The 14,779-nt window shown below is 50.4% G+C and overlaps 1 protein-coding gene across 1 annotated transcript in view; it reads left to right on the top strand.

Moving 5' to 3' along the window:
- Window positions 1–533: 533 nt before the first annotated feature.
- The window catches only part of tut4 (terminal uridylyl transferase 4), a 37,403-nt gene continuing 23,157 nt past the window's right edge, over window positions 534–14,779 (top strand). Inside the window, exons 1-14 of the mRNA XM_079557800.1 lie at window positions 534–614; window positions 2,469–2,585; window positions 5,039–5,242; window positions 5,670–5,786; window positions 5,854–6,031; window positions 7,396–7,484; window positions 7,586–7,637; window positions 7,806–7,875; window positions 8,155–8,281; window positions 12,084–12,203; window positions 13,082–13,267; window positions 13,506–13,680; window positions 14,190–14,497; window positions 14,584–14,734. Coding sequence (XP_079413926.1) covers window positions 2,493–2,585; window positions 5,039–5,242; window positions 5,670–5,786; window positions 5,854–6,031; window positions 7,396–7,484; window positions 7,586–7,637; window positions 7,806–7,875; window positions 8,155–8,281; window positions 12,084–12,203; window positions 13,082–13,267; window positions 13,506–13,680; window positions 14,190–14,497; window positions 14,584–14,734 — 1,870 coding nt within the window. The 5' untranslated portion in view covers window positions 534–614; window positions 2,469–2,492. The remainder of the gene's footprint in view (window positions 615–2,468; window positions 2,586–5,038; window positions 5,243–5,669; window positions 5,787–5,853; window positions 6,032–7,395; window positions 7,485–7,585; window positions 7,638–7,805; window positions 7,876–8,154; window positions 8,282–12,083; window positions 12,204–13,081; window positions 13,268–13,505; window positions 13,681–14,189; window positions 14,498–14,583; window positions 14,735–14,779) is intronic.

Raw genomic sequence — 14,779 nt, 5'->3', positions numbered from 1 at the left:
ACCTTAAACGAGCACATTTCCTCCAGGCTGGCTTCTTCTAAACGTTTCTGGAAAAATGAATGTCAAAACGAGGATGGAAACGCGGCGTTCTTAGAATAAAATGTGCTCAGTTTATTCATGGCGTAAGAGATGAAAAGGTCTTCAGTCTTTTCCTGTCCCGACACAACGAGCTTTCGGGTCAGCTTCAAAATTCTTAAATCCATTCAACTCTTTTGGACAGTTTCTGCTTGGATTTGTTTGCAGGATGTTAGAATAACCTCCCAGAGCTGCTGTTTGGATGAAAACTGCCTCCCACCCTCATAGAAGTTTTGCTTGAGGCTCCAAAGGTTCTCAATAGGGCTGAGGTCAGGGGAGGAGGGGGTCCACATCATGAGTTTCTCTCCTTTTCTGCCCATAGCAGCCAGTGATGCAGATCTTCATGTATTTCTGAGCCACTGTTGTTTGTCCCACACAGCCGGACCACAGCCGGACCACAGCCGGACCACAGCCGGACCACAGCCGGACCACAGCCGGACCACAGCCCTGCAGCCGGAGCTCCGGGAGGCTCGGTCTGAGCTCACAGAATCTCACAGCTGCGCTCGAGACGGGGGAGGATGTAAAGACGAGGGAAGGAGGTCGGACGCACAGACGTATGAAGGTTCATGTCTGTTTTTATTATCAGTGTTTTTATTATCAGTGTTTTTATACATTTATGTCGCTGAATTGCATCTGTGTTTTACCACCATGTTGAAAAAAATGCAGTGTTTTTTTTCGCTGCTTCAAACTCGATGACGGAAAGCCGAGAAACTTGAGTGAGTGTTAGCTTAGCGCTCATTCATTTCTATGGGTTAGCCTAGCCTAGCGGCGTCCATTGGTTTACATGGAGCAGTTAGCATTGGACATAAAGCCGGTGTTTTCCTATAGAAAGGGAGAAGCTGTGAGAGAAACACTCATGATTTTGACTGTAAATAAAATAAACAAAGACAAACGACACCACTATGAGCCAATAAGTTTCAGTAACTGATGCATTTAAATCAACACCTTTTCCAAACAGTAACAACAGAAATATCCAACCAGAAAAGGCTGAAGCGTATTTAGGCCTCTCTCTGTTCAAACACTCTGACTCTGAAGCAGCTTCACATTCTCATGTTCTTCATCGTTCTTCTACATCTGCTCAGTCCAGCAGGGATCAGGTCATTTTGAAACTCCGTATAGTCCCTTTAAGGACGGCTCGTTAACATCAGAACACTCTTTGAGCTAAACAGAGTCCTGTTTGACTAATAATCATAATAATGATAATGATAATATTAATAATATTAATAATATTAATAATATTAATAATAATAATAATGATAATGATAATATTCTTTTGTAAGGCGCATTGAGTTGCCTTGTGTACGAAATGCGCAGTATAAATAAAGTGGCCTTGATAATGATAATGATGATAATAATTATATTGATAATAATTATATTAATAATGATCCTCCAGTTTCTCAGCAGAACAAAAACAGCATCATGAGTGATTCATGTAAACATATCTGTGTAAATATCTGTAATAAAGTTTCTGCAGTAACTTTAAACCTTTATGTGAGAAGTGCTGCTCCATGTGCCCCCTGCTGGCCACAGGGGGCTTGTTTCTCCGGGCTGGGGGCTGTTTCTCTGGGTGTGGCGCTCCTGCTGGTCACTGGGGGTTGTTTCTCCGGGCTGGGGGAGGTTCCTCTGGGCTGGGGGAGGTTCCTCTGGACTGGGGGAGGTTCCTCTGGGTGTGGCGCTCCTGCTGGTCACAGGGGGTTGTTTCTCCGGGCTGGGGGAGGTTCCTCTGGGTGTGGCGCTCCTGCTGGTCACAGGGGGTTGTTTCTCCGGGCTGGGGGAGGTTCCTCTGGGTGTGGCGCTCCTGCTGGTCACAGGGGGTTGTTTCTCCGGGCTGGGGGAGGTTCCTCTGGGTGTGGCGCTCCTGCTGGTCACAGAGGGGCTTGTTTCTCCGGGCTGGGGGAGGTTCCTCTGGGTGTGGCGCTCCTGCTGGTCACAGAGGGGGTTGTTTCTCCGGGCTGGGGGAGGTTCCTCTGGGTGTGGCGCTCCTGCTGGTCACAGAGGGGGTTGTTTCTCCGGGCTGGGGGAGGTTCCTCTGGGTGTGGCGCTCCTGCTGGTCACAGGGGGTTGTTTCTCCGGGCTGGGGGAGGTTCCTCTGGGTGTGGCGCTCCTGCTGGTCACAGGGGGGCTGTTTCTCCGGGCTGGGGGAGGTTACAAAGTTCAGTTCCTCTGGGTGTGGCGCTCCTACAGAGATAAGTGACTCAGCTGAACGCCTGGAAAGTCAAAACTGAAACTGAAGCATTTCTGCAGAACAGAAACTGACCCCGCCCACCTCCGGCTCTGGACCAATGACAGCCCTGCCTCTGAGGGATATAACCTCCGTCTGGACGACTGTCCCTTCAGAGCAGAGCCGACTCACAGGCCACTCTGAGGTTTATGTTCTAACTTCTGCTTTTCAGAGCGTTTCCTGAGGTTTCGGCAGAATGGACGAGCCAATCAGAATGCAGCATAGGGGCGGGGCTAAGCCTGTTCGTCCAATCAGAGATGATCCTCGAGGGAGAGCAGAGCCCGTCCAGGTGAGCAGAAACTCCAGCTTTACCCAAATCTACAAAACTCGTTCAAATGGATCGTTTTTGTGGCTTTTTTATTTTTATTTTTTATCCTGGTTTTTGTCACATTTGGTCAAACCCGGTCGATTTATTTCAGTTTGCACAGTTTGATCATAGATTTACAAACTCAACATTGAATATCAAAGGATTAGTTCTGGAGATGGAGCCGAGCCTTGTGGGACTCCAGAGCTGACGATCCCGATTAACTGTTATGGAGTTATGTTTTTTTCCATAACACATTTTTTTAATCATATTTTCAGATTTATTGACAATTTTTGCATTTTCTGTTTTACTTTTCTTTGTGTTTTACATTTTTTCTCCAACACCTGCACTTCCTCCGTTAACGTCGACGGCTGCAGATCGACTGTTCAGCTGTTTTCAGATTTGGTTTCCTCGTTATCCAGAGTGTTGCTGATTTCTGGAGATATTTGTTTTTGTACTTCATGCAGTTCTTATGTTTGAAGAGTTTCATGGCGCTAGGCTAGTGCTAGGCTAGTGCATGTCTATGGTATCAGCTAGCCTGCATTAAAAACAGTGTGACCCGCTCCACAGAGCACCTGAGGCAAATCACTGATAACACCAGACTAACCATATACATGTCTAATGTTTGGAATATAACTGACCTGCATCACATGAATGATCACATTTTGAGGGACTATTTTCTCTCAGATCACTCCACCGCCGCGTAGCTTATACAACCACGAAGCTGATGCTGCTCAAATATAAGGTATTTTAAATGACTCTATGGACACAGACATGTATATGGTTAGTCTGGTGTTATCAGTGACTCAGGTGCTCTGTGGAGCGGGTCACACTGTTTTTAATGCAGGCTAGCTGATACCATAGACATGCACTAGCCTAGCACTAGCCTAGCACCACTAAAGTTTTCAAATATAAAAACTGCCCCATGTCATAAATGCTGAAATATCCCTTTAATTCATTCATTTATATCATATTATATATTAAAAAGGTTGTATCTTTTTACTTGTATAGTTGGTTGGATGTGTGAGTGCACCAGACCACAAATGTTCCTTCACGGGGAAAATAACGTTCTTTGAATTGAATTGAATTGGGACAGAGATTAACATTTTTCATTTTCATGTATTAATGTATTTGAATGGGACAGTGCATATTAATGAACAGACACTAGTGCTGTAAATGTGCCGGGTTTAGCTCAAGGCTCATTTCCATCCGCAGTCCCATAAAAAACCAGACAAGAACATACAAAATATAAAACATATGAGCCACAACACACAGCAGTGCATTACAGACAAAACAGGCACAACAACTACACAATACATGAAGTGCCTCTCTTTCATAGGCCACTCCCCTCGTCCCGCCCACTCACACACCTGTACCTGCAGGTATTTAAAATATGTTCCTGTCTAACGCCTCCTAATGGTCACACCTTTGTTGGCAGAGAAGCCGTTGTTTCCGATGTCTCTTAAATGAGACGTAGGTGCTGCTTCCTCTAACTGTCCTGGTCGAGTGTTCCAACTAGAACACGTTCTTACATGAACGAGCTGAGTTTTTATAACTGCGGGAAACGTCACTGTTTTAGAGTGAAGAGTGTTGGTCCCACACCGAGCCTTGTGGGACTCCCCGTGTTACTTCCCAGAGCTGATGATTAACTGGTACATATCGGAGTTAGGTATTTTATTCAATAATATATATTTTTTTAATAATATTTTCAGATGTATTGACAGTTTTCTGTTTTGTTTTACTTTTCTTTGTTTTTTATATTTTTCCTCCACCTTTTTTTTTCTTTTTTGTTTTTCAAATTTGCCAAATGAAAAAAGAAACAAAATTCACTCTTCCCCCATTTTTCCCCATTTTTTCGGAGAGCTGGATAGTGTGAATTTGCAGATCTTTGATATGATCTGGTAGACAGTGTTTTTTTATTTTTTTTTATTCGTTTATTACGGACATCACATGTGTTTTTAGTGCGTTAGCACAAGGGCTAATTTACAGCACCTGTCCATTAAAGCAACAGTACATATTAAAACATGACACGCATGACACACACGTCATGACAACAGAAGAAATCATACATGTTAATCATTTTTGTTATTTATGAGAACAATGTGGAGTGGATTGTAAGTAGTGTTTTAATTTCATCTTAACTGTGGTGTTGTTTGTTTTTAGTTTTTTGTCTGTTGGTAAATGATTCCAGAGCCTCCGACAGCTGAGACGCAGACAGCCCAAAGCTCGATCTGAACATTGGAACAATACAATTACCATTGGTGACACCTCTTGTTGTAGCTCTGTTAGTACAGTTTATATACACGGCTAATTCTGAATGTGGGAGTGAGTCAGAATTCAGACACTTAAAAAACAGTTTAAGAGTGTTAATTAATAAAGTTCCCGAAATTTTAAAATTTATACTTCTGTATAATTTCGTCCCGGCGTGTTTGTTTCAGGAGCGGAGGAGGGCGCGTGGAGGACGACTGTCACGGATCAGGAGCGGCTCCGAGTCCAAACCCGAGTCGCTTCCGGACCACGACTCCGCCCACAACCACAGCTCCGAGCGCCCCCTGGTGGACAGCGCTCTCACGGAGCAGCAGCTGGGTCTGAAACAGGCGGAGGAGCGACTCTACCGGGACTACATCCACCGCCTCGCCAAGGTCAGTCACCACCAGAGCTTCATGCTCCTGTGTTCCCGTGTGATTCACGTGTGATTCCCGTGTGATTCCTGTGTGATTCCCGTGTGATTCCCGTGTGATTCCCGTGTGATTCACATGTGATTCCTGTGTGATTCCTGTGTGATTCACATGTGATTCCTGTGTGATTCCTGTGTGATTCACATGTGATTCCTGTGTGATTCCTGTGTGATTCCCGTGTGATTCACATGTGATTCCTGTGTGATTCCCGTGTGATTCACATGTGATTCCTGTGTGATTCCTGTGTGATTCCCGTGTGATTCACATGTGATTTCTGTGTGATTCCCGTGTGATTCACATGTGATTCCTGTGTGATTCCCGTGTGATTCCCGTGTGATTCCCGCGTGATTCCCGTGTGATTCCCGTGTGTTCCCGTGTGATTCCCGTGTAGGCGTCCCCAGATTACCCGAACTACCAGTACCTGTGCCGACTGTGCTCCGTTCACATCGAAAACGTCCAGGGGGCGCACAAGCACATCAAGGAGAAACGCCACAAGAAGAACATCACGGTGAGCCCCTCAGCTTCTGCCGGGTTTGGCGTTGTCACCGTGCTGATGTTTTGGCGTTTGTTTCCAGGAGAAGCAGGAGGAGAACGAGCTGCGAGCGCTGCCTCCTCCCAGCGCCGCCCAGATCGCAGCGCTGGACCGAACCGTGACCCAAACGGCGCTGAAGTTCGGCCTTTCAGACGACGACTTCAGCTCCAGGCAGAGCGCAGTGCGGAGGATGGAGCGCACGGTCCAGGAACGCCTGCCAGGTAACCACGCGCTAGCGACGCGCTAACGATGTGCTAATGACGCGCTAACGATGTGCTAACGACACGCTAACGATGTGACGCGCTAACGATGTGCTAATGACGCGCTAACGACCCGCTAGCGATGTGCTAACGACGCGTTAACAACACGCTAACGACGCGCTAACGATGTGCTAACGACACGCTAACGACGTGCTAACAACGCTTTGATGATGCGCCAGCGATGTGCTAACGATGTGCTAACGACACGCTAACAATGCGCTAACAACACGCTAACAATGCGCTAACGATGCGCTGGCAACGTGCTAACAACGTGCTAACAACGTGCTAACAATGTGCTAACGACACGCTAGCGGTGTGCTAACGACGTGCTAGCAACACGCTAGCGAAATGCTAATGACCCACTAACGACGACACTCTAACAACACGCTAACGATGCGCTAACGACACACTAACGACGAGCTAATGACACGCTAGCGACGTGCTGACGACACACTAATGACGCGCTAACGACGACGACACGCTAACGACACGCTAAGGACATGCTATCGACACACTAATCAGTGTGCGAAATACCCGTCCATATTCGTGGGGGTTCCCATCTCCGAATAGTTTTCTCGTGTCCAGAGTGGGTTAGAAAGAGCTTCTTCACAACTTCCAGTGCAAACATGACATCATTTTCTTTATTTCTTACGGCAAAAATAAAGAAAAAGCTGTTTTATGAATTAAAATCAGGCCGTAAGGCTTTACGTTACTCAGTGGTTTCCAGGAGAGGGCGGAGCAGCTGCTCAGAGCAGGATTTAGGAGGGTTAGAACTGTGTGAACGAGCCAAAAAACCTGATTCTCTGATTCTCTGTGATTCTGAAGCTTCAGTTTCAGTGATCCTCTGTGATCCTCTGTGTCTCAGTGATCCTCTGTGTCTCAGTGATCCTCTGTGTCTCAGTGATCCTCTGTGTCTCAGTGATCCTCTGTGTCTCAGTGATCCTCAGTGTCTCAGTGATCCTCAGTGATCCTCTGTGTCTCAGTGATCCTCTGTGTCTCAGTGATCCTCTGTGTCTCAGTGATCCTCAGTGATCCTCTGTGTCTCAGTGATCCTCTGTGTCTCTGTGATCCTCTGTGTCTCAGTGATCCTCTGTGTCTCAGTGATCCTCTGTGTCTCTGTGATCCTCTGTGTCTCAGTGATCCTCTGTGTCTCAGTGATCCTCAGTGATCCTCTGTGTCTCAGTGATCCTCTGTGTCTCAGTGATCCTCTGTGTCTCAGTGATCCTCTGTTTGTCCTCTGTGTCTCAGTGATCCTCTGTGTCTCAGTGATCCTCAGTGATCCTCAGTGATCCTCAGTGACCCTCTGTGTGTCCTCTGTGTTTCAGGATGCTGTTTGCGGATGTACGGCTCGTGTTTCACTCGTTTCGCTTTCAAAAGCAGCGACATCAACATCGACGTCAGCGTCCCGCCAAACGTGAGAAGCTATTGTTCATGTTTTAGACGGACCCTATTGTTCATGTTTTAGACTGACCCTCTTGTGTATGTTTTAGACTGACCCTCTTGTTCATGTTTTAGATGACACAGCCCGAGGTCCTGATCCAGGTCTTAGAGATCCTCAAGACCAGTCGTAAGTGTTTCATCTTTGTAAATGTACTCGTTCGTACGCGTCTGGGCCTGACCTGATGAAAATACTTTGATCCGTAATCCCGTTTCCCGCAGACGTTGTAGGCTCTTGCAGGTCCTTGTAGGTCTTGTAGGTCCATGTCCAGTCTCACAGTTGTTTCCTGTGTTGCAGCGGATTTCTCGGAGGTCGAGTCTGATTTTCACGCCAAAGTCCCGTCAGTGTCGTGTCGAGAAGTTCACAGGTGAGACGTGTTCCTGTTCACCCGCCTGAACCGAGCACGTGTTCTCCAGCGTGGCTTTACCCAAATCTAAAAGCTTCCAGATTTCAGATTTTTCCTCACACTACTTCATCGTATCTCGTTTTCATCCTTGTTTACGTCTCGGGTTCAACACTTTTGTCAATAAGCTTTTAGATTTGGGTCAAGCTGAATGTGAGATGATGTGCTTGGTTCAGGTGGGGGTTGTTAGCGTGTTATTCACCTGTTCTTAGCGTGTTCTAAAGTCCGCTTGTGTTTCCGCAGCGGTCTTCTGTGCAAAGTGAGCGGAGGGAACGACGTGGCCTGCCTCACGACCAATCACCTGGCAGCGCTGTCCAGGCTGGAGCCGCGATTGGTTCCCCTGGTGCTGGCCTTCAGACACTGGGCGCGGGTGAGATCAGCTGCTCGCTCTGACTCTGAGGGTTTGTTGTGCGGGGTTCCCCAGGGCTCTGTTTGGGGCCCGATTTTGTTTTTGCTCTAAAATTATCCAGAACTTTGATGATGTTTCTGATCATTTGTTTGATGATGATGTTCAGCTTTACTGCTCCTTTAAGCCCTCAGAGATCCAGAAGTTAAGCTGAAATGTCTTTCACAAGTTTATTCTCATTTGTAAACAAAAAGGAGCTGTCTCGTCTTCAGTGGTGAGGTTACTGACTCGCACAAACAGAAGGGCTCATATTACTCCCAGTCACTTCTCTTTTCCATTTTAAAACTCTGGTGCTGACCTTCAGAGACTCCCTCCTACATTAGAGACTTGTGGTGTCCATATACCCGCTCTCGGAGGCTGAGGTCTCAGGAACCTGCTGATGGTCCTACATTAGAGACTTGTTGTGTCCTTATACCCGCTCTCGGAGGCTGAGGTTTGAGGAACCTGCTGATGGTCCTACATTAGAGACTTGTTGTGTCCTTATACCCGCTCTCGGAGGCTGAGGTTTGAGGAACCTGCTGATGGTCCTACATTAGAGACTTGTTGTGTCCTTATACCCGCTCTCGGAGGCTGAGGTCTGAGGAACCTGCTGATGGTCCTACATTAGAGACTTGTTGTGTCCTTATACCCGCTCTCGGAGGCTGAGGTCTGAGGAACCTGCTGATGGTCCTACATTAGAGACTTGTTGTGTCCTTATACCCGCTCTCGGAGGCTGAGGTCTGAGGAACCTGCTGATGGTCCTACATTAGAGACTTGTTGTGTCCTTATACCCGCTCTCGGAGGCTGAGGTCTGAGGAACCTGCTGATGGTCCTACATTAGAGACTTGTTGTGTCCTTATACCCGCTCTCGGAGGCTGAGGTCTGAGGAACCTGCTGATGGTCCTACATTAGAGACTTGTTGTGTCCTTATACCCGCTCTCGGAGGCTGAGGTCTGAGGAACCTGCTGATGGTCCTACATTAGAGACTTGTTGTGTCCTTATACCCGCTCTCGGAGGCTGAGGTCTCAGGAACCTGCTGATGGTCCTACATTAGAGACTTGTTGTGTCCTTATACCCGCTCTCGGAGGCTGAGGTCTCTGGAACCTGCTGATGGTCCTACATTAGAGACTTGTTGTGTCCTTATACCTGCTCTCGGAGGCTGAGGTCTGAGGAACCTGCTCGTGGTCCTACATTAGAGACTTGTTGTGTCCTTATACCCGCTCTCGGAGGCTGAGGTCTCAGGAACCTGCTGATGGTCCTACATTAGAGACTTGTTGTGTCCTTATACCCGCTCTCGGAGGCTGAGGTCTCTGGAACCTGCTGATGGTCCTACATTAGAGACTTGTTGTGTCCTTATACCCGCTCTCGGAGGCTGAGGTCTGAGGAACCTGCTGATGGTCCTACATTAGAGACTTGTTGTGTCCTTATACCCGCTCTCGGAGGCTGAGGTCTCAGGAACCTGCTGATGGTCCTACATTAGAGACATGTTGTGTCCTTTTACCCGCTCTCGGAGGCTGAGGTCTCTGGAACCTGCTGATGGTCCTACATTAGAGACTTGTTGTGTCCTTATACCCGCTCTCGGAGGCTAAGGTCTGAGGAACCTGCTGATGGTCCTACATTAGAGACTTGTTGTGTCCTTATACCCGCTCTCGGAGGCTGAGGTCTCAGGAACCTGCTGATGGTCCTACATTAGAGACTTGTTGTGTCCTTATACCCGCTCTCGGAGGCTGAGGTCTCAGGAACCTGCTGATGGTCCTACATTAGAGACTTGTTGTGTCCTTATACCTGCTCTCGGAGGCTGAGGTCTCAGGAACCTGCTGATGGTCCTACATTAGAGACTTGTTGTGTCCTTATACCCGCTCTCGGAGGCTGAGGTCTCAGGAACCTGCTGATGGTCCTACATTAGAGACTTGTTGTGTCCTTATACCCGCTCTCGGAGGCTGAGGTCTCAGGAACCTGCTGATGGTCCTACATTAGAGACTTGTTGTGTCCTTATACCCGCTCTTGGAGGCTGAGGTCTCAGGAACCTGCTGATGGTCCTACATTAGAGACTTGTTGTGTCCTTATACCTGCTCTCGGAGGCTGAGGTCTCTGGAACCTGCTGATGGTCCTACATTAGAGACTTGTTGTGTCCTTATACCCGCTCTTGGAGGCTGAGGTCTCAGGAACCTGCTGATGGTCCTACATTAGAGACTTGTTGTGTCCTTATACCCGCTCTTGGAGGCTGAGGTCTGAGGAACCTGCTGATGGTCCTACATTAGAGACATGTTGTGTCCTTATACTCGCTCTCGGAGGCTGAGGTGTCTGGAACCTGCTGATGGTCATACATTAGAGACTTGTTGTGTCCTTATACCCGCTCTCGGAGGCTGAGGTCTCAGGAACCTGCTGATGGTCCTACATTAGAGACTTGTTGTGTCCTTATACCCGCTCTCGGAGGCTGAGGTCTCTGGAACCTGCTGATCGTTCAACATTAGAGACTTGTTGTGTCCTTATACCCGCTCTCGGAGGCTGAGGTCTGAGGAACCTGCTGATGGTCCTACATTAGAGACTTGTTGTGTCCTTATACTCGCTCACAGAGGCTGAGGTCTCTGGAACCTGCTGATGGTCCTACATTAGAGACTTGTTGTGTCCTTATACCTGCTCTCGGAGGCTGAGGTCTCAGGAACCTGCTGATGGTCCTACATTAGAGACTTGTTGTGCCTTATAAACGCTCTCGGAGGCTGAGGTCTCTGGAACCTGCTGATGGTCCTACATTAGAGACTTGTTGTGCCTTATACCCGCTCTCGGAGGCTGAGGTCTGAGGAACCTGCTGATGGTCCTACATTAGAGACTTGTTGTGCCTTATACCCGCTCTCGGAGGCTGAGGTCTCTGGAACCTGCTGATGGTCCTACATTAGAGACTTGTTGTGTCCTTATACCCGCTCTCGGAGGCTGAGGTCTCAGGAACCTGCTGATGGTCCTACATTAGAGACTTGTTGTGTCCTTATACCCGCTTTCGGAGGCTGAGGTCTCAGGAACCTGCTGGTGGTCCTACATTAGAGACTTGTTGTGTCCTTATACCCGCTCTCGGAGGCTGAGGTCTCAGGAACCTGCTGATGGTCCTACATTAGAGACTTGTTGTGCCTTATACCCGCTCTTGGAGGCTGAGGTCTCTGGAACCTGCTGATGGTCCTACATTAGAGACTTGTTGTGCCTTATACCCGCTCTCGGAGGCTGAGGTCTGAGGAACCTGCTGATGGTCCTACATTAGAGACTTGTTGTGCCTTATACCCGCTCTCGGAGGCTGAGGTCTAAGGAACCTGCTGATGGTCCTACATTAGAGACTTGTTGTGTCCTTATACCCGCTCTCGGAGGCTGAGGTCTCAGGAACCTGCTGATGGTCCTACATTAGAGACTTGTTGTGTCCTTATACCCGCTTTCGGAGGCTGAGGTCTCAGGAACCTGCTGGTGGTCCTACATTAGAGACTTGTTGTGTCCTTATACCCGCTCTCGGAGGCTGAGGTCTCAGGAACCTGCTGATGGTCCTGCATTAGAGACTTGTTGTGTCCTTTTACCCGCTCTTGGCTGAGGTCTCAGGAACCTGCTGATGGTCCTACATTAGAGACTTGTTGTGTCCTTATACTCGCTCTCCGAGGCTGAGGTCTCAGGAACCTTCAGAAGCGTTTTATTTCCAACAGCTTCAGGATTGTTTTATGACCATCATGTTTTGTGATTTTGTGAACAATGCTTTATATGTAAGCGTTCCTGAACATGCCCTGTGTGTCTCTGATGCCTCTTGTGCTTCCAGCTGTGCCACATGGACCACCAGGCTGAAGGAGGAATCCCGTCGTACTCTCTGGCGCTGATGGTCATCTTCTTCCTGCAGCAGCGGCCGCAGCCCGTGCTGCCCGTCTACATCGGCCCCTGGGTGAGTCTCGGGGCCTGGTCCTCCTCACTGACCAGGTCCTCCTCACTGACCGGGTCCTCCTCACTGACCGGGTCCTCCTCACTGACCGGGTCCTGCTCACTGACCGGGTCCTCCTCAGTGACCGGGTCCTCCTCAGTGACCGGGTCTTCCTCACTGACCAGGTCCTCCTCACTGACCGGGTCCTGCTCACTGACCGGGTCCTCCTCACTGACCGGGTCCTCCTCAGTGACCGGGTCTTCCTCACTGACCAGGTCCTCCTCACTGACCGGGTCCTGCTCACTGACCGGGTCCTCCTCACTGACCGGGTCCTGCTCACTGACCGGGTCCTCCTCACTGACCGGGTCCTGCTCACTGACCGGGTCCTCCTCACTGACCGGGTCCTGCTCACTGACCGGGTCCTCCTCACTGACCGGGTCCTGCTCACTGACCGGGTCCTCCTCACTGACCGGGTCCTGCTCACTGACCGGGTCCTCCTCACTGACCGGGTCCTCCTCACTGACCGGGTCCTCCTCACTGACCGGGTCCTGCTCACTGACCAGGTCCTCCTCACTGACCGGGTCCTGCTCACTGACCGGGTCCTGCTCACTGACCGGGTCCTCCTCACTGACCGGGTCCTCCTCACTGACCGGGTCCTCCTCACTGACCAGGTCCTGCTCACTGACCGGGTCCTCCTCACTGACCGGGTCCTGCTCACTGACCGGGTCCTCCTCACTGACCGGGTCCTGCTCACTGACCGGGTCCTGCTCACTGACCGGGTCCTGCTCACTGACCGGGTCCTCCTCAGTGACCGGGTCCTCCTCACTGACCGGGTCCTCCTCAGTGACCGGGTCCTCCTCACTGACCGCTTTAACCTCGTCTCATGTAAACGTTTGCTTCAGGTGTCGGGGTTCGAGCTGAAGCGTGTGGACGAGTACCACCTCACGGGGATCTGTCAGGACGCCTTCGTCCGCTGGGAGCACAGACCCGCGAGCTCCGAGAACCGCAACGAGAACCGCAACGAGAACCACAACGAGAACCGCACTAAACCCGAGTCCCGGACCGAGCCGCAGTGCTCTGAGGGACTGGTGAGAGCCACACCTGCACCCTGTCCTCTCTCCTCAGAGCTCTCTGACCATGTCCTCTCTCCTCAGAGCTCTCTGACTCTGTCCTCTCTCCTCAGAGCTCTCTGACTCTGTCCTCTCTCCTCAGAGCTCTCTCTGACTCTGTCCTCTCTCCTCAGAGCTCTCTCTGACTCTGTCCTCTCTCCTCAGAGCTCTCTGACTCTGTCCTCTCTCCTCAGAGCTCTCTGTCCTCTCTCCTCAGAGCTCTCTGACCATGTCCAGCCCGGACTCCTCGTGCGTAGGGCGGCTGTGGCTGGATCTGCTGAGGTTCTACACTCTGGAGTTCGCTCTGGAGGATTTCATCATCAGCATCAGAGTGCGAGACCAGCTGAGCCGCGAGGCCAAAGGCTGGCCCCGCCGGAGACTCGCCATAGAGGGTGAGGCTGACCACAGACTCTCTGCTCCTCATACCCTTCTGCTCCTCACACCCTTCTGCTCCTCACACCCTTCTGCTCCTCACACCCTTCTGCTCCTCACACCCTTCTGCTCCTCACGCCCTTCCTTCTGCTCCTCACACCCTTCTGCTCCTCATACCCTTCTGCTCCTCATACCCTTCCTTCTGCTCCTCACACCCTTCTGCTCCTCATACCCTTCTGCTCCTCACACCCTTCTGCTCCTCATACCCTTCTGCTCCTCACACCCTTCTGCTCCTCACACCCTTCTGCTCCCCTTCTGCTCCTCACACCCTTCTGCTCCCCTTCTGCTCCTCACACCCTTCTGCTCCTCACACCCTTCTGCTCCTCACGCCCTTCCTTCTGCTCCTCACACCCTTCTGCTCCTCACACCCTTCTGCTCCTCACACCCTTCTGCTCCCCTTCTGCTCCTCACACCCTTCTGCTCCTCATACCCTTCTTCTGCTCGCTGTTTCACGGTGCTGTGGTTTCAGACCCGTTTGCGCTGAAGAGGAACGTGGCGAGGAGCCTGAACAGTCAGATGGTTTTCGAATACGTCCAGGAGCGCTTCAGAGCGGCCTACAAGTACTTCGCCATCCCCCAGAGAACCCCCCGCCCTCTTAGGCCCCGCAAGCCCCGCCCCTCCAGAGCCAAGATGGAGGACAGAGGCGAGACGTCGGAGGACAGCGACTCCCTGGACCGCGGCGTCCGGGACGAGGAGCGGCTCAACGGGCTCCTGCACAGCGACGACGACGAGGAGCTGCTCTACGAGTTCGACAAGATGATCTTCACCGGAGGAAAGGTCCGTCTGAAGCTTCCTGGGTCCACTTTCTGGGTCTAACACTGACTTCCTCCCATGATTCCATGTGTTTGTGTTGCTCCACGCAGCCCCCGGTGGTGGTGTGCAGCATCTGCAAGCGTGACGGCCATCTCAAAGACGAGTGTCCCGAGGATTTCAAAAAGATCGAACTGAAGACGCTGCCGCCGATGAACCAGCGCTTCAGAGAGATCCTGGACGGGCTCTGCCGCCTCTGCTACCGTAAGTACTGGAGTAATGTGCTCTGCTACCGTAAGTACTGCAGTA

Source organism: Gobius niger (genome assembly GCF_951799975.1).
Source record: "Gobius niger genome assembly, chromosome: 6".
NCBI classification, from domain to species: Eukaryota; Metazoa; Chordata; class Actinopteri; order Gobiiformes; family Gobiidae; genus Gobius; species Gobius niger.
The sequence above is the reverse complement of the archived record's forward strand: the minus strand, read 5'-3'. Positions and strand labels throughout refer to the sequence as shown.